Here is a 24,579-nt window from a genome sequence, read left to right as displayed (position 1 = left end):
CCACAAAGTCAACTTAGTGCATCCCCACTGAATCACTAAACTTCAACTGTTGCAGCAGCGCAATGTGGGCACCTATCCCACAGTTCCCTCAGCCTTGTGGCATTTTTTTTTTTTCCTCTGGTGCATTATGGAAAAAATGCCCTGCAAATGGTTGTGGGTGTCTGATGTCACCCTCCCAGACTGCATTGCCCTCATTCCCCTCCTACTGAAAACTAACGGCTATTTTTCAGAAGTCTCTTTCTGCAATACGAGGAATTGTTTGAGGCGTCCACATTATGGAAATAGGCAGTTTCTTTTTTTTATTTTTACAGAAAATCATCTTTCCGGAAAGAGGTAGCTTTTACAAAAGAGTTTTTTCAAGAGACTTCAAATTGCCGTTAAATACAAGTGGCACCTTTGGTGGGTCCAGCCTCATGCAATGTTTGTGGGTGGTCGTAAATTTCAGAGGTTGAAACTTTTACAGATAGGTTGCAAACTTTATGATTATGCTGCTTTCATGTCAGAAGTGCACTCTATCAATTATACAGACGATTCTCTGCAGCACTCCATAAAAATGCATGGCGTTATTAACTACCAGAAGGAGGATATATGGGTCCACAAAAGGGAAGAAGAGTTAACTTAGGCTGAGGGGTACACCACTTTCCTTTGGCTTTCCTGCTAAATCCTGTCCTGGGAAAAAGCTCTCTCAAGCACTGAAATCCTGTGCAGGACAGGACAGGACAGGACAGGACAGGACATGCTGCTGTCTGCAGACAATGGCCTGCACAGCTGGACAGCCACATGGTGTTGATGGTGGCAGGTGGTGCTTGATTTTCACCCTGCACTGCTGAGCGTTGCTGGTGTGGACTCAGCACAGAGATCCACGCACACACAAATGAACTACTGGGTCTCCTGACGGCTCCATGCTGAGGCTCTTCATGGCTAGATGCAATTGCCATGCTGGCCAAAAAGGTAAGGAGGTGAAATTGCTGGTCTTGCTGCTTCCTACACACCTGGAGAGCAACGGAGGTGAAAGTGGACAACATGGACACATTTGGGGCATTGTGGGATACCTCTGGAGGCCAATAAAATCAATTTAAAGTAACGCTGTTTCCACACTAGCATTAATTCAACCTTGCAAATTTGAATGTGGCATTACACTGCATGAGGGGTGGGGTGAGACAGTCAACGTTACTGAAGGCAGATTATAAAATCGAGTTAAGTGTCTTAAAATTGACTTTATGCTCTAGTGTAGACATAGCCTAAGTATTTGTGAATGCTATCACCAATTTAGTAACCTTAAACCTTTACATTATTCCTTTCCAGCAATTAAGAACAGTCACATTAGCTTCTGCAGAAATGGAAAGATGATGGGAGGAGGAGGAGGAGGAGGGAGACAATAAAACCATTTCTACACACACCACTTATTCTTTAAGTGGTATGCCAATGAGGCGTGGATGTAAACTTCCAATGCCCCATTAGCATATGGTCACATCATTTGGAGTCCAGAAGCAGCTCTTATGGGCTCCAAAATAGCCGTGTAGAAGCATGGAGATCCCCAGAGGCCGTGCTTCTACACAGCTATTTTGGAGCCCGCAAGAGCTTATTCCAGACTCCAAATCATGTGACCGTATGCTAAACATGGCATCAGAAATTTACATCCATGCCTCATTATTATCTTCCAGGCTGTTCATTATTAGCATGCTGCTTTTGGAACAAGTGGCATGTGTAGAAAACAGCCTAACTGATTAATTTAAATTAACTATATTGGCAGCTCTCAAACAGGCACAGGAGGGTTTAAAAGGAAGAAAACTACAAATGAAATGTTTTTCATGGTGTGTTTTACAAACAACTAATCTATTTCCACAGATGTTAATGGCCACCCTAAGAAAAATCAAAAATGCTTTAATCTCATGATAGTATATCCGAAACTCATAACCTGAACTTAAGTGTGTCCCCTGTACTAAGTCTCATACCGTTTCATTTCATGGATCACCTTATAAAAGAAGGATCCTTTCCACAGACACCACTTCCATCCTCAGCTCAACCCTTCACCAGTTGGCTCCAAATGTGTTTCAATTTACAGACTTCCCAAAAGAGCTCATACCATTAATGGCTCGTGCAGTAGTTTAAGAACTCGCCTATTTATATTTCAAGCATACTACATTTGTGATTTCTTCTGAAACCATGCTAATTCCATTTGAACTGGTGATTTGCAATACAAGTTAACCCCTCTCATTCACAGTAACAGAGAGGAAGCCATGCTAGTCTATACACTATCAAAACAAAAAGCAGTCAAGTAGCACTTTAAAGACTAGCAAAATGGTTTATTAGGTGAGCTTTTGTGGGACAGACCCACTTCTTCAGACCATAGCCAGACCAGAACAGACTCAATATTTAAGGCACAGAGAACCAAAAAAAGAAAGCAAGGAGGACAAATCAGAAAAAGATAATCAAGGTGAGCAAGTCAGAGAGTGGAGGGGTGGGAGGGGGGAAGGTCAAGAATTAGATTGAGCTAAGTATGCAGACAAGTCCCTATAGGTCTGCATACTTGGCTCAATCTAATTCTTGACCTTCCTCCCCGCCTCACCCCTCCACTCTCTGACTTGCTCACCTTGATTATCTTTTTCTGATTTGTCCTCCTTGCTTCCTTTTTTTTGGTTCTCTGTGCCTTAAATATTGAGTCTGTTCTGGTCTGGCTATGGTCTGAAGAAGTGTGTCTGTCCCACGAAAGCTCACCTAATAAACCATTTTGCTAGTCTTTAAAGTGCTACTTGACTGCTTTTTCTTCTCATTCATGTTTAGGATTTGAGAAGAAATGTATGCCAAATATCTCAATCTATTTAAAGAAAAAGAAGTTTACCCATAGGTAACTGATTCTTTCCTGAGCTATTTGTGAGATGCACACTAGGTGTTACTTATTGCATACCTAAATATGAACACTTCTAGAAGAAAAAAGGCAGATGCATAAGAAAGGAACAAGGAAGCAGCATATTTTTATCTGCCAAGTCAAAAAGTAAAAACAACTCACCCCTTGGAGTCCTTGAAACTGGATTGAGGGTCGAGAAGTAATGAGATTCTATTAAAAAAATAAAAAGCAGTGAAAATCTCATGAGTGGTGTAATAAACTTCACAACTCCAGCTCAGAGTATGGTTAGCCATCATAAAACAAATCTGAACACACATTTATAAAACTGTTTCATTCAGTAATTTAAGACAAAGGCCCACTAAAAAGTTACATTTTTATAAATGTTTTATAGCATCAAGAAATATAAACACATTTGACCTTCAATGTCAATCACTAAATGAAAATAGAAGCATTATCAAGAAAATAAGATTGAACTTTTACCAAAAGGAAATATTTGGATATTGTACCAAGTTTGTTCAGCACTCCAAAACCAGAGTATTTCTAAATTTACAACAAGTTTGATGGAGATGGAAAACTATAGCAGTTTGCAGATTATGGCAAAACATACCATAACACCATTTAGAAACCAAGCAAAGGTTTAATATGCATTGAATTATTTTTGGAAGATTTTCAGGCTGAAGGATCCAACTTTTTTCCCTTAACAGCTATTTGCTTTGTCAAACGTAATCTCATACTATTTCATTTATTTTTCCTTATGTTGTGTGGATCACTGAACAGCAGGGGAATCAAAGGTTTCAGTATAGATATTACATGCCCTAAAAATCAAGTTATAGTTACACTGAACTATCCTTCAAATTATATTAAGTTTAGTCACAGTATATTTTAAGGTCACCTCTCTCAAATCATCTACAAAGGCTAACCGCACTTAAACAGTTACCTCACCCAGAATAAGAAAAATTATTTTTTTAAATAAAATCCTATCACTCCCTGCTAGATATTTAGTTGATATTCAGAAAGAAGCTCACTACAGATCATGCTTAATTTCATATACTGAGAGGATTAAGTTGACTATATGACTGTAGAAACATGCTTCTTGCAGGTCAAAAACCAAAGAAAAGCAGGTTACCCAACATAAAAGGAAGGGGAGTCTTTCACTGTTCTTTTAATCGACTTTACTGAAGTCTTCAACAATGTCAGGCACACATTACTTGAAAACATGAATAAAACAATTCCAAAAAGAACCTTGAAAACAGAAAATCTGTTTCAGGATTTGTCCTGAGAGAGTAGTTAAAGACAACTTAAGATAGCATTTTTTGAGACCAGGACTGAGGCAGGAAAATACTTGTTAATTTGAAAAATTAGAGTTCTTGTTTGAAGCTTTGCTCAATTAATGGAAGTAAAAAGTCATAAAGTTAAAAGTAACTACACAAAGAGGTTCATTTTAAAAGCTAGATTAAGCTAATTCAAGTGTTTCAGAGGTTTACATTTACATATTACAAGTCTATAGGTTCTTGGTTTCCATATATAATACACATTAACCAAACAGAGGAGATACTTAACTCCAGTGGGCAAAATAAAATATCACAGAGACAACTAAGGCAATGTGAAGCTATTTCTACACTATGAAATAAATTCGAATTTATCAAAGTTGACTTTGTAATATGGGGTTTTATAAAGTCAAAGTTGAGTTTCCACATGTCCCCACAAAGTTGACTTTGTGCATCTCCACGAAGTTGCCAAAGTTTGACTGTTGCAGCAATGCATTCAGGGAACCTACCCTGCAGTTCTCTCAGCCCCATAGCATTCTGGGTTCTTTTGCTGGTGTGTTATGGAAAAAAAAAAATATACCAAAAGTGGTTGTGGGTGTGATGTCATCTTCCCACACTGCATTGCCCTCATTTCCCTCCCACTGAAAACAGAAGTCTTTCCCCCGATGAGAAAAACTGACTCATCTGCATTATGGACTTTTTAACCACATGTCCAGAAAGCACCCAGTGTCATCCTCCCAGACTGCATTGCCTTCATTCCTTTCCTGTTGAAAGCAAACAGCCATTTTTCAGAAGGAAAAGTAGGGAATCCCAGGTGAAAGAAAACCAAACAGGTGGGCTTCAGAAGGTGACTGAACCATGTCAACAGGTTGCTCAACTAGCTTCCCCTAGTGAAAGAACATCAAACAATGGAAGAATCTGGATCAATGTGAATAGGGAAAGACTTAAGATTATTCACAAAGAATGAAAGACAGGAATCCCAAGGGAAAGAAAGCCAAGCCAGTGGTAGGCTTCACAACCTGAAGCACCCTTCACAAATATGCTTTGGGAGCACCCAACTGACTGTGCCATGTCAAGAGGTCATTCAGCTCCTCCCCCCACAGTGAAAATAAATACAACAAGCAGCCACTGAAGAGACTGCACCTCCCTGAGTCACATGCTTTGGGACAGGAAAGTACTGGAGGAGGGGCCAGGGGCTGGCCCCCCAATGAAGCTCAGCTCCCAGGGGCCAATTGAGAGATCAGTTGACATGGTGCTGGTCAGCAGATTTCTTATTAGGCAGCAGGGAGGACAGCCCAGAAATTTCATGCTGCCCTCTGGGGGCGGGGGGCAGTCCCTGCCACCCCATAACCTGTTGACATTGTTCCATCAGTTGTATGCCTAGGCAGGGGGAGGGAGGAAGAAGGCCAGAAAATAGGTGCCGCCAGGGTCCAGCCCCCCAACAAAATTCAGCTGGCAGGGGCCAGCTGAGGGACCAGCCAACATGTTGCTGACAGTGGGTTTCTTAGATGGGGGGCCAGCCAACCCCTGAAGATTTTTCACGTGACAGGAGCCAACGCCCCAGAGCCATCCACCCAAAAACATTTCTCATAAGGGGAGCCAGCCCCCTGGTGTATGTTGCCTCTCAGGATCAGCCAACCCCCAAAAATATTTGCTGCCGGGGAAGCCAGCCACCTGGTGCTCGGTGAATCCCCAGAAAATGTGAAGCACAGAAGCCTTCACTCTGTGCAGGCCAGAACATGCCTGCTACATCCTGTGCAAGAAAAAACCTTCACTTTATGCAGGGCAGGACATGCTGCTCTGCTGTCTGATATGCCTCTGTCTGGTCCCCACAGCCAAGCCTCCACATGGTGTGGTGGGCAGGGGCTAGCCCACCAGCCAAATTAAGATCCTGGCTCTCGATGGCTCTGTGCTGGGGGCTCTCTCTCATGGCTAGATGAAACTGCCATGCTGATTATAAAGGCATATACTCAAAATATTGGGCTTCCTGCTTCCTACACACCTGGAGATCAGGAGGATGAAAGCAGACACGATGTACACATTCTGGGTACTGTGGAATACCTTTGGAGGCCAATAAAAGTCAATTTAAAGAAATACTGTTTCCATACTAGCATTAATTCAACCTTTTAAATTCGCACTTGGTGTTATGCTGCATTGGATGGTTGACACAAGAATGTCAACGTTAGCACTCCTTAAAAATCAATCTAATGGTATTCACAGTGAAGACAGTCACATTGTCAAATTGAGCTAAGTGCCTTAAAATCAGCTTTATGCTGTAGTGTGGACATAGCTTATGTTTTGTCTTATTATATAATAGAGGTGTGTGTGTTATGGTAGTGCACATAATCATTAACTGACTGAGAATGTTAAGTATTTTTAAGAGACACTTACTGAAATCCTGTTTCAATTGCCTTGTTTATTTTAATCAGGAAAAAAATGGAGAACATTTAAAACTTTAGACATCCTAACACTACATGAATGGAAACTCTGGGATTGATCCAAATGCAATAAACTAGTGTAAATAAGCTGTCAGTAGCCCCTCTCCACTCCACACTTTGGGTGCAGAAAGTGAGGCCCTGCAGAAACTTAAACACCTTGCCTATACACAGGCTTTACTCGAAAACTTCAAGGTCACAGATTCTCCCTGGGATCCTAGAAGGTAGAGCTGCTGCCACCACCCAGTCCTTGGAGACCCCTTTAATTCTGGCAGGCACACTGGGGGATCCCCCCTGTGGGTGAAACTCCAATCCCATTCTCACCTCTACAGAGGCCTTGAGAACAGCAAGCTGTAACTAGATAGCTATGTGGCCAAAGGCATGTACTCAAAACCTTCTCAGGCACAGGTGCCAAACTGTTTGCTTGAAAAGTCATTTATTCACAAACCAGGAGACAACAAATCATGGGGTTGCACACAGAGAAAACTATTTCCCTGGGATTCAGCTTAAAAGCTATAGGGGGAAAAAATCAAGTGAAACACCACAAAAGAGAAAAATAGAGCAGCCAATCCAACCAAATTCAAAATAACCATAACCTGATCACTTCAAACTATACATTTCCCTTTTACTTACACCTCTGTGGCTGATTTTGCAACAATCAGTATACTTCTGAATGCCTGGGAGACATCTCTCCCCCCCACCCCTAGTCGTCTTCTCTGTTGGTCCACAGAAAAGAAAACCCCGGAAGCTGCAATTGTTCTCAGTTTAAAAAGAGTTACTTGACTCCCATTGGCTCACCTAAGATTCAAGTTATATCAGGAAGGTTAACCCATTCCCTGCACTCCTTCATGACATAAGCTTTCTACTATAAAACTAATACAAAGACAGCCAGTCTTGCACACACAAAGGGACAAAAACAGACGAATTGGTCCATTTAATTTTTAAAGTTACTGAAATCTACGTTTAAATTTTAAATCAGACAACAAGGTTAAAATGTTAAAGTGCAGCTTTTGTGCGGGAAAAAAAATGAAGTAATGCCAAATGCAAACAGTCCAACTTATGTTCGGCGTGTTATGCAATAATGTCAATCCCAAAAATTCAAACGCCTGAGAAAGATCCCTGTAAATCATGAGATTTTAAAAAACAAGAAAATTGTATCATGTTTCCTGATCAAAGTCCATTCCTCCTCCTCCTCCCAAAGAAAACATCAATTGAAAACTGAATTTATTTCCAACCTAAACTTTTCAGAATGTACAATTATATCTATTTCTTCCAAACACCACATAGGAATACTTTCAGTAAATATTTCTAGGTAGAGAAGGCAGCACAACCTACCTTTTAACACTTTTTATAAGGTCTTGTTTCCAGTTGCCCGCAAGTTTGCCAAACTTCAGCCATGCAGCTGAAATATATTCCATGCCATTTCAGAAAGGGTTTGTTTGGGAAGTTTCTGGCAAAATATTTCAGATGTTTTTAAAGACAAGATCAGGGTAACAAAAGATGGTTGTGTTTTGTTTACCCATTTAAAACAAAAAACAAAAAAACACAATTTCAGTGGAAACCCGTAGGGCCTCTATGACTTGTAATTTGGTATGAGAGGTCACCTAGCTATCCCTTTAACAATGTACCTAAATTTGGTCATATTATAAGCCTGTGGAAACTGCAGTTCACCTACATTCAGTAGACATTTGTTAGAGGAATTTTCTGAAGATTCCATTTGCAAAGATCATGACCTATCGCCAGACGGCTCCTGTGTATTGGACAGATCGCTCGTTTCATCATTATAGAGCAACTAAGACATGCTCCAAACTAACTACAGGGGACTGATCACAATTTCTCCTGAAACTATTCCTCCTGGTACCTCAGTTGTTGCTAGCCATAAGAACGGAGAGACTACTCTCCCTGCCACACTTCCTGACTCAAGCTGGGGGCGGGGGGAAAGGAAAGAGGTTAGCAGGTGCAGAGAATGGTGAGAGACAGCAGTTAAAGGACAGGAAGGGAAACATATAAAACAGGAATAATGGCAGAGTAGGGCTTGGGCTGATGGGACAGGAGCAGAGGAAAAGACTGGATAGTAGTGGCTGGGGTGAGGGTGGGGATGAGAGCTTCGACATGCAATGGGCTATAGACAGCAGCTCACTGGGTTCCTTTAGCAGTAGCCAGGATCAGATCACTCTGAATTTGTGAATGCTAGCAATACTACTACAGTTGTCAAACCAAAAACAAAACTTCATGTTGACAGAACTTTCATACCATTCCTAATAGTTCGGTATGTTCCTTACACCTAAACAAAATGAAACACCATCTGCAGTTTAACCTAACTTCTCAGTCTCTTTTTAAAGTAGTAAAGTTGGTAAAGTAATCACATGAAGGGCATGTCTTCACAACACACAATTAATCATAGTGATTGACACTGGGATCTGAACATCAAGCTTACCCAAACCAAAGCAACCCCACAAAGGCCAACATGGCCCAGTTTGACACTAACCTGACATTCTATGGGAATATCCCATGATTATTTGTGCTGACTTTCTCCAAGACTAGGTCTACACTAGACTTGAAAGTTGATCCTAGATACACAATTCCAGCTACGACAATTGTACAGCTGGAATTGACGTATCTAAGATGACTTATCAGGCTGTCCTCACAGAGGGAGGTTGACAGGAAAATCTCTCCTGTCTAACTCCCCAACTCCTCATGAGAATAAGGAGTACCAGTGTTGGACTGTCGAGCCCTGATAATTCTATTTTGCACATCCTTGCTAGACATGCAAACATCAAATCCTGGAAGACAGGCCATAATTATAGGGTTGATCTTTTGGTAAATATAGATGTACCCCAAGTCAAAAGCAGAAAAACTTGTCTGTCTTTTGGAAAGAATTTCACAAAGGACTTGGGAGGAATATCAGCAGTGGTACTGTCCACAACCTCGCTTCAAAATGGCCCATGTTCTATCTGTACCCCAGCCATGTAAACTAGCCTGCGCTTAATATCTCCAAACCTGCTAGAGGTTTTTCTGCATGGACTATAGAGAGGGTGTTTGGTCTAAAACCCAGGTAAGAATTTAGATTAACTAACTGTGAAGTGAAGACACACCCTTAGTCTGATAGGCCTGACATTTCACTGTGGTAGCAAAGCAGAAGAGTAAACAATTAAAATTTACCAGTTTCCAAATACAGAAATATCAAATACAATTTCCAAATACAGAATTCCAAGTTTTAGTTGCTTCACTTTTTTTTGACCACTTTGAAACAAAACAACAACAAGAAAAAATTAAATGAAGTTAATAGAAATTCTGCTTATGTAGCATGAACCCCTCTAATCCGGCACTCTGGATGGCCAGCTTATTGTTGGTGTGACCAGACTTATCGTTGATGTGATCAGGTTTTCTGTGGTACCATAAAGTTTGTTTACAGTCACCAGACATGTTCTTTGATGTTATTCAGCTCCAAAATTTACCCCTAAAAGTCTTCTAAGAGCCCAGTAAGTAGCACAAGATGGTACTGCTGCTAGACAATATTGATCTCCCCCAGCTGCACAAATTCCCTGGTTCAGCACCAGTCAGGTCCCACGAGTGCCAGACTAGAGATTTTCAACCTGTACCATGTTCCAATTCTGCTTAGTCTTATTTCCATCCTTGTTGCTAAACATACACACAAAGCAGTGTGTTGCTGACATAAGAGTTAGTTCTGAATGAAGTCTTAAAATTGTGTGACAATTCCAAGGTCAAGGATCTTGACTCCATACAGAGTAAAATAATATCAAAGAAACTTGTCTTGTCAAGTGATGTGGGGCGAGGTGTTAGTGAATGCTTGAGATACTCCAAACCAGTGGGTCTCAGAGGTACACATACCCCTGGCGGTACTCTGAGCTCTTCCAGAGAGTACATTAAGTCAGTGTTTCTCACCCATATTATGAATAAAAAAATTTGACTTATTTTATGTTCATCTAATTTTTTTTAGATATCCTTTTAGCACAATCATAACTACATTGGCAAGTTTATTGTCTATAGGCAAGTTTATTGTCTATAGGCAATTTCTTCCAACCAACCAGTCACAATTAATGTGTTTAAACAAGTGTGCTGCACTGGTAGAAACAAAAATCATGTTTGAAAATTGTAGATACTGGGTCTTTTTTATTTTAAAGAGTATTTATATCTATCTATCTATCTATATCTATAGCTGAGGAACATTGCTCCAAAACCCCTTGTTCAACCACTCCCCAAAAAGCATGACCAGAACGTAAATGATGCAAAGATGTCCGAGACTTTATTTTTACTAGGAAGAAAAGATATATTCTCAATTTCACTTAATATTCTAGTGAATAAAAGGCAGTTTGTAGCTTTCACACTGGCTGTAAGTCACGTTAAAGACTATGGGAAAGCCCAGTCATTAATGCAACCTACTTATGCAAGCTAAATTTGGCTGGTTTTGTCAATCATTTAAGCACTGCTTATGTCTGTGTTACCTCCCAGAGGAATATGGTGTCACTCTAAGAACCTGCTCCACACCCTTTCCCTCGACAGGATGTCCCTGCTTCCTCACTGCAGAGGGGAAAATTAGGAGCACTTCAGGTCTCAGACATGCTTGCACAGCTGGGAGAAAGCAGCAGCTCTGAGATGCTCCATGTGCAGTTTAGGGAAGGGACCTGCCTGGGCTCTGCACTGCCAATCCAGAGGCTCCCTCTCTGTCTGGTGGTTGGTTTCCAGGGTTGTGGAAATTGCTACAACTGGGAGAGGCAGCGGAGGAGGGAGAATTGGCCAGAGCCCTTTCTGGAAGCACCTGACCAAACAGAGAGAGACAGATTTTCCTGGGTGGGTTCCTAAGATTGCAAATAGCAGAACACACAGACCAGTGTGACAATTCAGAAAAGTCACCAGCAACCCTCCCCATGCACCCCTCACATTTTTTCCCTCCACACATACAACTTTGTGTGGGAGGGTTGACAATTACAAGCTAACATTTGCCCAAGGACAAAAATTTAATGCTCATTGGGAGGTTGCAGCCTGCTTGTACAAAGGAAATTTAGAGGAAAATCCATAGTTCCAATTTTTTGGAATTAAGTTCAGTTTATGTAGGAGGGTTCCTCATAAAGCATGGAGTCAGACACTAAGATAGTAGCTGTATAAACTAAATTGCAGTAGCCATATTTTAAACAAGCTCACAGATTTTGAAATACAAACCAATTTCCCATTCAGCCAAGGAATGCCGACTGAGACACTAGGTTACCTAATTCAGCCAAGAAAATGCTGTATGCAAATTTTTAAGTTTCTACCAGTGGAAAAGCCCAAAACAAACATGTTTAATCTCATTTAATATCTAAATAGTTCTGATGATTAGTCCTTTGGGATCCTAGTGGAACATAGGGCCTCCACAGTCAGTCATTCTCCACATCTTGCAATCCTTGGCTATAGTCTCGATCTGATCCCATGTTAAGCTAGCTGCTTTTACTTCATCCAAGAAACTTTTTGCCATGTTTGTTTGGGACATCCCCTTTTCCTCTTTCCCTTTGGATTCCATTCTAACAATTGTGAAAAATTCCTCACAGTCCTTAAGCAGGATAAGGTCTGCCTATTGCCAACTTCTCTTCTTGATCTGGACTTCCATTGGCTTCTGGTTTGTTTTGGTCCACAGGGTTTCATCTGGCATTCTATCATACCAGTTTAGCTGGAGAATGCGTCTAAGGCATTTATTAATAAACGTCTGAATTTTCTTAGTGTTGCTCTGGACAATGCACCATCTCTCTGACCCATACAGCAGCACTGACTTCACGTTGGAAGTGAAAATACGTAGTCTGGTTCTTGTTGAAATGGGTCTTGTACATCAGACTGGTTGTAATATGACAAATGCTTGTTGCGCCTTTCATATTCTCGCACTGATGTCCTCTTCAGTGCCTCCATTCTTGCTGATAACACTCCAAGTATACAAACTGGCCAACATCTTGCACTGCTTTTCCTTCAATTGTAATTTTGCTTTCCTGTGTATTGTTAATGTGCATGAACTTGGTCTTCTTGATCTTGAGTGCCACTTGCTCAGCTGCTTCCTGTAGGGCATCCATCTTCTCTTGCATATGCTCTCATTTGTCTGCAAGCAGGGTTAAGTCATCTGCAAACTCTAGATTTTCCAAGTTTCCTAGTTTGGGTCCATTGGAGTCCCCATCCAGAGTCATGATATGCTGTTTTTGTGACCCAGTCTAGGACCATCAAGAAGAGTACTAGGGAAAGGCGGCAAACTTGGCATACACCTGTTGTGACCTGGAATTTTTCCTACACTTTTCCATCACAGAGTATTGGTAGGAGTATTCTTCACACAGTTTCTTTATGATGGTAATCCACTTGTGTGGGACTCTATAATGTTGCATGGTGATCCAGATGGACTGTCTGTCCACACTGTTGCAGGCTTTCGTGAAGTCTATGAAGTTGATGTAGAGTGGTGCTTGCCCTTTGATGCATAATAGTTCTGCACTGCCATAAGTCACCCAATGCTAATCTCAAATTCTGATATGATACCAAAACTTTCTGATGTATTCTGCAGCATGATCCACTATAATAAAGGACCCCAAGTTCAAATCTTAAATTAGTGAACTTGCAGCCTCTAAGTGGAAGCCTAAATAGGATTCAGGCTTCACTGCTTTGCAGCACCCTGGCCAAGTAAAGCGATCCAGTAATTTGTGTGGTCAAACAAAGAAGTCATACATTCTTTGCGATAAATGTAAGTGACGAGTAGCAACAGCATAGACAGAGAGAGATTACCAAGGGAAGAGAAATATTGAGGTATCGAGTGCAGTCTGAGCATAACTCAGTCCTGCTCGTGAACAAAGGGTAGGGGTTGGCAACCTGTGGCTCTGGAGTCAGCTGCTGCTGATGATTCTTCTTGTGGCTCCCTGCCCCACTGCCACTGAAACAGCAGAACTAAATTTAACTGGTTTAACAGCCAGCAGGGAGGTCGGAGGGATCCAGCCACTAAACCAATTTTACTGCCATTATTATAGCCGTGGCAGGACAAGGAGCCACCTGTACTGCAGGTGGGGGAAATGCTAAGACTGCAGGAAAGCTGCAGTGGGGATGGGGAGGCTGAGTCTGCCCTGCTGGACCAACAGAGCCTGACTGAGAACGAGGCAGCGGTTGCAGAAGAGCAGCAGCATGCACAGCTAGAGGATCTCATCGGCTGAGATAGATTAATCCTGGGGGTTGGGTGGGGACAAGTTTGGGGCTGAGAAGGGTTAAGCCTGGGGATGGAGGTAGCAGGTTTGCAGGATGGGAGGTAAAGCCGAGATGGCAGGAAGGGACATGGAAGGTTAACGTGAACATTGCTCCTTCCTGCTTAAGAGTTTATCCCTAGGCACAGCATTTTCCTTGCTCTCATCTGCTCTCCAATACAGGGGTGAAAACAAACTTTAACTGGTACAAATCACTGTGTGCACCTTTCTTAAAAAAGGAGTTACAAAAGTATGGTTTGATGTTATTTATTAAGGACTGTCTCGTGTTCACATGCACTGCCACTGCTGAAGTACTGATTTTGTAACTGAATTTGGAAAAAAAAACAACTGGTTCTTGCTATATTGGTTGCACACCCCTGACAGAGAGCAAACCCCTCTGGTGGGACTGTGTATGCCTGTGTTGCTATCACCACCTTAATGATAAAGTTAAAATAAATGGCAAAACAATGCAGTTTGTCTTTCAAACCTTCTGTAGTCACATTTTACCCAAGGGAAAAATAGTTTTCAGCTAAACACACATTTGAGTTAAAGAATGAATTCAAGCCTGTACAGTAGAAGGACACAAAACCAATTGTAGTTGAACTGCTTGACTCAATTACCCAGGTTGTAGTTTTCAGAGGAAAACAAAACCACCAAACTTGTTCTTCATCAGGTTTACTGTTTAATTTACCAAGAGATCCTATGGACAGAGGTTCTGCTAATACGTCTCAGTCTCCATTCATGAGTATTCCACCTCACTGAGCCCAATATGGTTAGTTACATACCGCCCCCCAAAAGACAGGACAAAAGTCAGCTAAGGTTTCATTATACACTACACGAAAATCTCTCTGTATATTGACAGGTCTTTAAAAAGAAAATGGACAAAATGGGGATGACAAAAGAGTGGAAAACAAGCTACTTGAAGAATGACAGATCACAGAGATAAGACAAACCTATTAGGTATTTTGATTAATATTCCTACATTAAGTGATTTGTCCATTCAAGAAAAATCAAAAAGCATCACGTGGACAAAAACACTGCCTAGAAGAATATTTTTGCTTCAGTTTCATAAACTCAAAAAAGTAAATAAAATTATATATTGGCCTTAAGTTGTTAGCTATGTTGCCTCTACAACTGAGAAACTTGAATGATTACTTAGTTTCTGAGTAAAATCAATCTAAAAGGTAATAGGTTTTAGAATCCACATTCTCAACTCTAGTCTCTCACTGGTCAGGACTAGTAGCAATTACCATTGTCATTTGAAAACTTCCAGATTTTCAAAACCAAAAATGATCTTCCCTTGGGAAGCACTCAGAATAATCTGCAGGATTCAGCCTACTTCTGCATGGAAAAACAAACTAGTATTATTCTACTACCTCTGAACTGAATCTAATGTGAACAAGACTCAGCTATTTTCACTAGCATGTTGCCTAATGCCACACAGGCCAGGATTACCAGCAGTAAGAATACCACCTGAGATCATGTACATTATGTTCCCAAAATTGCAACCCAATCTGATAGTACAACAGTGCAAGATTTTATCCAGAAATTGTGTGCATGCACTTGGTCTTTAATCTATTTATAAAAATGCTAAAAAGGACTTTTGCAGCATGAATTACTGCTAGCTCTATCTCCTACATTTTCATCTCAATTTGCCAGTGCCAAGCGAAGAATCAGGATTTGCTGCAATATGACCCATACTATAGAGATTCCGTTAACAGTTTTGCCACAGGTATAAGTAAGTTTTTTTTAAAAGCAAAATATTAAAAATTGCATTAAGAATTCAGTTTGTGTGCAACAAATCACATTTTTTGTTTAGTAGCTTGAGCACAAAGTGTGCTTTGTAGTCACTATTAATCTAAACTGAATATTAAATACAAGTGCAATATTGCTTTGCAGCTAAATAACGTTACCTAGACACTACAGTGCCGTGCTCACTAGGACTTCTGAGGGTTATGCTTTGCCTTAACCCTTCCTCATAGCTCTGCAAGTTTGACTACCACCATGTGTAGGGCCTTACTAAATTCACTGCCATGAAAAAAGCATCACAGATTGAGAAGTCTTGTCTTTGTTATGATTTTCCCCTGTACTACTGCATATAGATCACATGGGGAGACCAGCATTTCTCAGATCTGGAGTCCTGACCCAAAAGGAAGCTGCAGGAGCGTTGCAAGGTTATTTAGAGGTGTAGCCAGACAGAATCCCCCTGCTCTACTCCATCTTACCCCTTTTAGGTGCCTCAGAGCACAAAGGACAAAAGGAAACAGCACAGTTTTGATGCCTGGGGGCACAGATGTGCTAATCTCAAGCACAGTCTTTGATGCCTCAAAGCACAGATGTGCTGCCTCATCACGACCCTGGACAATGGAAGAACACAGATAAGAGGGCTAACAGGCCAGCCGATGACCACAGGGCCTCAAACTGCCCTTGGCTGGTACTGATAATTGATATGCCTACACATCGTCCCAGGAGAGGAATCCTGCACCCATACGAAAAGAATGTCGTCTTAATGATTTAGTTCTCTCTGTCTTACAAGTGTAAATTAAGTCACAACTCCCTTGTAAGAATTGGCGTCACAAAGGAGAACCAGTACAATTGGCATCTTTAGATAAGGAAGAGTTTATGTGACCCAAGGGGTATAAAGAAGGGTCCGGCAGCTCACTCTAAGTGAGCTCCAATTACCTATACCTGCCGGTCAGGTGCAGTCATTGCCTCCCAAGGACCCAGGGGACGCCCTCCTTGTACTCTTCTTCCCAAGGGATTGAGTAAATGACGCTGGCTATGCCTGAGTCAGAGGACGCAGGGGTGAGAATTATACCTGCAATGTACTTCTGTGCACATTTAATAGTAAGACCTCTGTAAGCTAAGGCGTTTTGTCCTCATACGTGTAACTTGTAATCTAATTGGTATGCCATATGTATCATCCTACTAGTAGTTAAGAAGATAGAGCAATAGCCTTGAAACCGCTAAGATTCTTATTTCTGCCTTTTAATAAATAGTAACCATTTAAGCTTCAGCCTGACTCCTTCCAGTTATTTTTACTAGGCCGAACACAAATAAAGAACCCTAGCTGGTCTGGCTATATTAGCATGGTCAGTGGTAAGGTGCAGTGAGAGCTGAGCGCAGAGTTGTGTTGCCTCCACAGGACAGACTTCTGGGGCACCCATCAGCCACCCTGGCTGCCCGCTGCAAAGGGACAGTCTGTCCTAGCAGTTAAAGACTCAGACGTAATAAGGCTCACAGACCACTCATTACCCGGCCATCAGCTAACAAGAGGTGTTACCATATTGCCACCCTTCTGTGTTGCCTTCAAAGCTGAAAGCCAGTAGCTGTTGGCCAGGTGCCCAACTCAGAAAGCAGCCTCCTGCCAGCACCAGTGCATTATTAAGGGTGGCAACATCATACCATGCCACTCTTATTTCTGAGCTGCTGCTGTCAGTGGTGGGCCACTAGAGTGTGGTGGCTGCGGACAGAGTGCCAAGGTCTGAAGGCAGCTGCACAGAAGTAAAGGTTGCAGTACAATACCATGCCACCTCTACTTTTGTGCTGCTGGTAGTGGCTCTGCCTCCAAAACTGGACTCTAGGCCAGCAGCCATCACTTTCCAGCTGCTCAACTCTGAAGGCAGTAAAAGTGCCAGTATAAGTACAAAAGGTGAGTAGTACCACAACACCCCCTACAGAAGCCTTACAAACACCCTTCCACACCTTCTTCTGCCCCCCCGCCCCCACGGTGTCTGGAACCTTACAATTACAACATTGTAAAAATTCAGACTTAAGTAGCCAAAATCATGAAATTTATGATTTTTAAAAACCTACAATTGTGTAATTGACCAAAATGATTGTGAATTTGGGAGGAATCTACTCAGGTGCATTACACAGAAACCCTTCAAAACAAAAAACTGTAAAAATAGGAAAAGCAGAAGAGTTACAGGTACAGGTAAAGGGAACTATACAGCGTTCCTCAATTCTACGCAATGCAAATTCTAAGTTTTCAGTAAAAAGTTTCCTACTGCAAAGTGTATATTCCTCAAGTAAACTCATGTTTTGATACCTATCTTTATAGGCTAACAGACAGGTAGTTTCAGCTGAAAAATAGCAGCTGCAGGAGTGAGAACTCTTCATTCCACAGCCATCTCAATGATTTGTGAACAGCAAGGAATAATTGGGACCATTTAGATGTTAATTATGAAAAGTGGTTCCTTCTTCCATGTGCAGAAAACAGCAGTGATACAAAAAGCAGTCTAATCACTTCTAAAACACTGAGAAGTATCTCAAATGTAATTCAATAATCAGGAAACAGTCACTGACAGCCTGACATAGATGCCTGCTTGTCATATGGAAAAAATATCTGAGTTTTTATAAGATTATTTAAATTGTTTTAATCCTTTAAACTAGTTTTTAAACTAGAAATTTCAGTGGCTAAAAACCCACTTGAAATGTGTTTAATTTTAAACAGGTTTGTATTTCTTTAACTTGCCATCTGTTCAAATGGTGCCAGATTCTATCCCTTCTCATTTTTAATTCCTGCTGTATTAAACAGCAGATAGTGAGTCACTTTTCATAAAAAGAGCTACAACTCAAAGTTATGAAGATGATAAACCAGCAACAGGTACTTATGGAGACATTCTTCTTCAAATTTTTTCATTATTAATACTTCTTTCCTTTAAACTGCAGAATAATAAAAATATTTCCTTTGTGAGACCACAAGAGTTGAGAAAATGATTATCACATGATTATAAGGTTATAATTTAGCATAATTGTTTTGTAAGTCCTTGACAATTAAAACCTCATCCAAAATACATTTGCTTGCAGTGAGGAAAGCAGTTTTATTGCAGTCAATGTGTGTGTGTGTGTGTTCTAACATGCAAGTGTCAATTTCAGAGTACAGCATTATACCTCATTTATAGTCTACACATAAATCTTAGATTTAAATGTGAATATAAAATTAATTTTTTAAAGTTAGAGTTCTCTTAAAAGATACATTTGAAAATGTTTATAATCAAACTTGGTATGACAAGAACACATTTCACCTGTTGTATGGACCAATAAGAATATTTCCTTCCATTCCTACCAAAAGCAAGGCACCTTGAACAAGTACTTTGTCTTTATTATTTTACCAACTGGGAATATGGTTGCAAGTTTAAATGACAAAAGTTTCTGCTGACATTTAAGTACTCAGGTGCATTGTGCAAGTATGCTTTAAAATTTAAACCCTTTTCTAGCATTTCTGATAAATTTTAAAGTCCTCATATTTATTTAAACCACAGTGACTTTCCAACAGCAGGGAGCAAAAGCTCAGAAACCATTTATACAGGTAACAGACATAATTTAGTCAGAAGTTATAAGAAGAATGCTGTAACTTACGTAATCAAGTGGCACAAGATTGGAGCCTTGTAAGTATTTCTAAAGTTTCCCACAAGTGTAAAACACTGGCTTGAAGACAAGGACAGCTGTCCCTTTAAAAGCCTACAGAGTCTGAGTGACCACTTTAACCCTGCTCAGACAGGACTCAATTCTAGGGCTGTGAATAATACATAAAACCCAAGGAGGCAAGATTTACACACAGAGCTGCAGGAATTAACTAAGCCTCCACCAGAAAAAAAGAAACCCCAAATAGTCTTGCCATAATAAGCTGCACTTTCTCCAAATACATACAGGACCAAGTGGCAATTCAAAGTTTGATTCTTCCTCAAGATTTGGCAACAGTAAAAGTCCTACCCATGCCAGTTTTACAAGCAAGAAAAGACATGTGGTATAATTACACAGCTTTAGAACCCAGGCTGGTTAGACATTGCTAAATGATAAAAGTGCAACTTGAAAGCAAGCTGCCAGACATGTTAAAACAAACATTAGAGGCCAGAACATCAGAGGATATGGAGCACAGCACACTTCAACACAATCTTAGAATAAGCTGTTTATTATGGAGGAAGGAGAAGCAGCTATTAGTCATAGGAAAAGGCTCAACTTGGGGGTCAGTTCTGAGAAATACAGATCTGAGTCAGCCTTGAGCTGTAAAGGAACAGAGTGGCCAGGTTGGGAGGGTCTCTGGCATCAATTAAGAACCTGTTACTTCCAGCAAAATTATCACCCAGATTCATTTCTCCTTTCAGTGTGACCATTTAACTCTTACATGTTTTTTTTTTTTTTTTAAAAAGTGTTTCTAGAGGCTGATTTAGTGAGAGAAAGGTCTTTTGGATGAAGGCCAGCTGGCACTGAAGAATGAACATTTCTGAATATGATATCAACACCTTCCCTTTCCCAGATCCTGCATTACACGCTACACAAAAATTACACAGAAAACCCACCAATTCTATTAACCATAATTAAGTGTATGTGGGGGGGGAGAAATAGGTATTTAATTTGAAATGCTATGAAATGCCACAGTCCGACACATGCTTAATGGTGATCTTTCTCCCTGGGAGGCACTGTAGCACGTAGCCACTTCCAACTCCCAATAAATGCAACTTGAGATCTCAAATTTCAACTGGAAAACTACAGTCAGAAAAAGCATTCCGGGCACCATCTCCCTCCTGCAGGAAGTCTGGAAAGAAGGGGCTCTGGGTTTGGTTTGGTTTGGTTTGTTTGTTTGTTTTTAAAAAAAACCCAAGATGTAAAATGCTCCCTGAAACTTTCCAATCCAGAACTTAAAACTGGTTTAACACTCATCTAGGATCAATTTGCCTCTCTAGGAAGAAATTTAAGGACAAAGTGACAAAAGCAACAAATAATACTCCCCTTCCTCCACCCCCAACCCCGGTCAGGTCACCCCTAACTAGCATCAGATCTACTATAACTTTAACTCTCTTGTGGGGAACAATAGCCCCTGGAGGCAGCGGCAGCCATGACCACTGGAGACATGGGGCATGAAACCATCATAATCTCTCAGGGCTGCCCCGTCGCAGGGAGGCCCAGGGAAAGGGGGCAGAAAAGATTTCTTTGCAGCGTTAGACAGCTGTGTAATAAAACTGTCATGGGTGCCATTGTCACTTCAGCCCCAGTCAGCCCCCTCCCGCTTCCCCTGGGAGCCAGGTTTAGAGTGTGTGGGGGGGAGGGGACAGACAGAGCCAAACACGGACATGACAGCTCAGCGAAATCTGCCCCATCTGGGAACTGCTGGCTGCGGTCCCCACTGGCTCCGGGGCCACCAGCTGGCACCAAGTGGGGAAAGGGCCGTTTTCTTCCCGTGCCATCGGAATGGGCTCGGCAGCAGGCGGCGGGGCCCAGGGGCCGGTCTCCCTGGGCAAACCCGCGCCGGCGGGGGCTTCGAGGAGGTGTCCGTGAACCCGGGGGAGCGCAGGGGGCAGAAGGAATCCCGGGGGGGGCGGGCTCCTGCGACGCGGCGTCAGAGCCCCGCGCCCCCGGAGAGAGACTCGGCACTTCCTCAGCTACCACCTGCTAGGGGCGCGGGCAAGGCGAGCGCCGCGCACGGCAGCCGATCCCGGCCGGGAGCGGGAGCCAGCCCCCGGCAGCGCGGGGCGCCCCTCACCTTGCTGCCCTGGTAGCTCTCCAGAGCGCGGAAGGCGGTCTCGGTCAGCTTGACGTGCAGCACCGTGATATTGTCCTGGGTGACCCTGCCGCAGGACACGCCGTACCTGCCCCCCTCCCGCAGCGCCGCCATCTTACACCGCCCCCCACCCCGCCGCCGCCGCTGCTGCTGCTGCTGCTGCTGCTGCCACTACCGCCGCCACCGCCGGGGCCGCGCTGCCAGCCGCCGCCGCCGCCGCAACTACAGCCATCCTGCTGCTGACGTACCAGCCCTCACCGCCAGCGCGCAGCCGCGCCGCGCCCCGCCCACTCGGCACAATGCCCCGCCCCCCAGCGGGGCCTCGCCCAACGGACCCGCCCACTCCGCCTATCGCGCCCCACGGAGCACCGGCCGGACACGCCCACTGCCCTCGCGGGGCCGCCTCCCCCCGGCCGAGCCGGAGGCCCGGTGGGGACCGCAGGAGCCTCGTTCCGCGCGGGGTACTGACGTTAGCGGAGACTTATTTGATCACGTTTGATGTCATTATTGACGCTCCCTGCGACCGGGATTGAGACGCTCACGTGACCTGTGTGTGTTTTTGTCTCCCTCCTTCCCTCCACCGGCGCTCAGCGCCTCCGTCCCCGCCCCGGGCACGGAGGAGCGCGGGGCGAGCGGCAGTTAATCACGGAGCCGCTCGTGCACGTGCCTCACCCGCCGCCGCTGGCTGAGCAAACAGCCCCCTGGTTCCGCCGCGGTTTGGGGGCTGACCGGGCAGCGGCGCTGCTTTGGGCTGCCCCCAGGAGCCCGGCGCGCGCCGTGACTCCCCATCGCAGCTCGTGCACCCCGCGCTCCCGCCGACGCGTCTCTTGGATCTGATTGTCTGGCCCCTCGTTTCACCCTCCTTCCACTGTCCCGTGTTGTGTGCTGCGGCGCAGAGCGGTGTGCGTGAGTGCCAGTGCCCCACCTCCTTCTCCCACGGGTGTTGCACCTTGTTCCTGTGAGAAAAATGCAACCCTCCCCGGCCTCACCCGTCCACGCTGCTGCTCCTATAGCATCACGATAACCGTAGCTTCTTCCTCCCTAGCCCAGGCGGCCAACCTGCATCAGAGGTCTGGCGATCTACCACCAGGATTACTTCTGGTGCTGCTGCTTCCTGGGCTCCCCAGCTCCCATCTCATCCTCGGCAATCTATCCAAAATATCACTATGTAATTTGTCTTCTCCATCCCTCTATTGTTTTCTGGGCGAGTGTCATTTTTAACATAATTTGAGTACCACTCTGCACCTACAGATTGGTGTAGCTGTGTCATTCAGAGGGTGCATTTTTCACACCCCTGACTATTGTAATTACACTGACCTTAATTTTGAGGGCGAGCCTACATTAGGAAATTAGGTCGGTAGAACTGTGTTGCTAAGGGGTATGAAACATCCACATTCCTGAAGGACACATGCTAAACCCCCAGTGGAGGGAGTACTAGGTAGACGGGAGATTCTTCCCATGTACTAACTACAGCCTCTCTGGGGGGTAGATTTGCTACAGCAATGGGAGAGTTGCTGTAACAGGTGTCTTTGCTAAGGACCACAGTCATGCAGGTCCAGAAGTCCTGTGGTTGAATTTTAAGTGCAAACACAGCCTGAGCTTGTGAGTTTTGAGGAAGTTGCTGTCTTTACATGAGTACCATTTAGCAGATTGTGCATTACTGGAATAAGTTTTAAGTGTAGACAACCCTAAGTGGGGACCTGGAGTCAGTTTTTGTATTGTTAGAGAAGTCAGTTTCTAGCTGCTGTGGTTTTATAGAAAGCCTTCAGATGTGAGCTGACTGTAACTGAGGGCTTGTCTAGGCTATGGGTACGTTTTTACAGCCTCTGATGGGTTAGTTTCCAGCCCAGGTAGGTAGACAAGTGCTATTTCTGATGAGCCACTCAGCTAGCCACCTACACACAATCCCACCTAACCCCTTGGGTAAGTACTCAGGCTGCTTTATATTGTCTTAATTCAAATGGCAACCTCCACCCAAGGAAAGCAAAATAAATTATATCTATAGAAGGCACTTGATAACTAGATTCGCAGTAGGATTTACACTGGTATAACAATTTGTAAGAAATTCACACTTCTAATTGAAATAGTTATACAACTTTTCTAGAGTAGGCCTGATGCTCAAATATATGCACTGAACCTGGAAACCATTAAAACAGATGCCCAGCGATGATCATTTAAATACCACCTATTTAATTCTTCCTGGAAGAAGTGAGAGAGTTACAGATCTATGCTTGTTCAGCTGACATACACACACACACACTTGCCCTTATACAATACATACATGAAACGAAATTGACTGTAATTCTCTGCCAGTAAGCGTTTATCTAATTAAGGCTCCCTCTCAGTCCCACAAAGACCATTGTGCAATTTTCCATAGAAATCAAGTCTGTTGGTATACATCTCTTTGCAGGACTAGTTCCCTAGAATGTAAACCTTAGCAGGACTATGTCACTTAGTAAAAATGCAGAGACAAGTAAGATGACGATAGAAGACAGCCAGTGGTGTCTTATAAACAATTCACACATAGGTTTTGAAGTCATGGACTGTGTCATAATACGTTTAGGTAATGATGATACAGACCACAGATAGTGGGGAGAAAATCACATTGCCACTAAAGCATTTTCTAACGGGGAAACCGGGGAATTCCACATCCCCTCTAAATCTTCTGTTCCCTTACTCTAAACCAGGCGTGTCCAACTCGTGGCCTGCGGGCCGCATGCGGCCCTGGACGGCTAGTAATGCGGCCCCACCAGATTGTAAACTTTTAACATTATTATGTGATTTATATACATTAACTATATTATATATTTTATATGCGGCCCAAGACAATTCCTCTTCACTCGATGCAGCCCAGGCAAGCCAAAAGGTTGGATACCCATGCTCTAAACATTACTTAGCCTGCCACAGAGTGTATCTCTCCCTCCTCCTCTTTCCATTTTTCTGTGGCTTGCACAATCATTTTCTCAACATTTTGGAACTATTTAACTCAGTTAATGACTTCAAAACTTTCCTGCTTCTTTTTCCTTTTCTAACAACTCATTGCAGGAGTCCTGGCAATAAGATGGACACATTCTGTTGAACCCCATCTGCCAAGGAAAGCAAAGAAAACTTTGTGCCTGTGCTATAGAGCAGAAAATGATATTTGATGAGATAGTCAATGATCTTTGTGCTAATGAAAACAAGCATATTTTTAGCAATTGCAAAAGAAAAGCATGTCTCCTATATAATCTGTGTTTTGTATATTTGTTAATTTCCCATTCTGAGGAGATCCAGTTCTGTGAACAATCCTGAGCATAAATGTAAAGTTTCAAGTTGTTCATTCATTCAC

The 24,579-nt window shown here is 42.9% G+C and overlaps 1 protein-coding gene across 2 annotated transcripts in view; it reads right to left on the bottom strand.

The window, feature by feature from the left end:
- ELL2 (elongation factor for RNA polymerase II 2) overlaps positions 1 to 21,493 on the bottom strand; it is a 63,852-nt gene extending 42,359 nt beyond the window's left edge. For both annotated transcript variants that reach the window (XM_074995312.1, XM_074995313.1), the window contains exons 1-2: positions 21,234 to 21,493; positions 3,011 to 3,058 (exon numbers count right to left, since the gene is read on the bottom strand). In XM_074995312.1, the coding sequence (XP_074851413.1) occupies positions 3,011 to 3,058; positions 21,234 to 21,365 (180 nt within the window). In that variant the 5' untranslated portion in view covers positions 21,366 to 21,493. The remainder of the gene's footprint in view (positions 1 to 3,010; positions 3,059 to 21,233) is intronic.
- Between the last annotated feature and the right edge of the window lie 3,086 nt (positions 21,494 to 24,579).

The sequence above is a fragment of the Carettochelys insculpta genome, chromosome 5, assembly GCF_033958435.1.
Source record: "Carettochelys insculpta isolate YL-2023 chromosome 5, ASM3395843v1, whole genome shotgun sequence".
NCBI lineage: Eukaryota > Metazoa > Chordata > Testudines > Carettochelyidae > Carettochelys > Carettochelys insculpta.
This window is presented reverse-complemented; position numbering and strand designations above follow the sequence as displayed.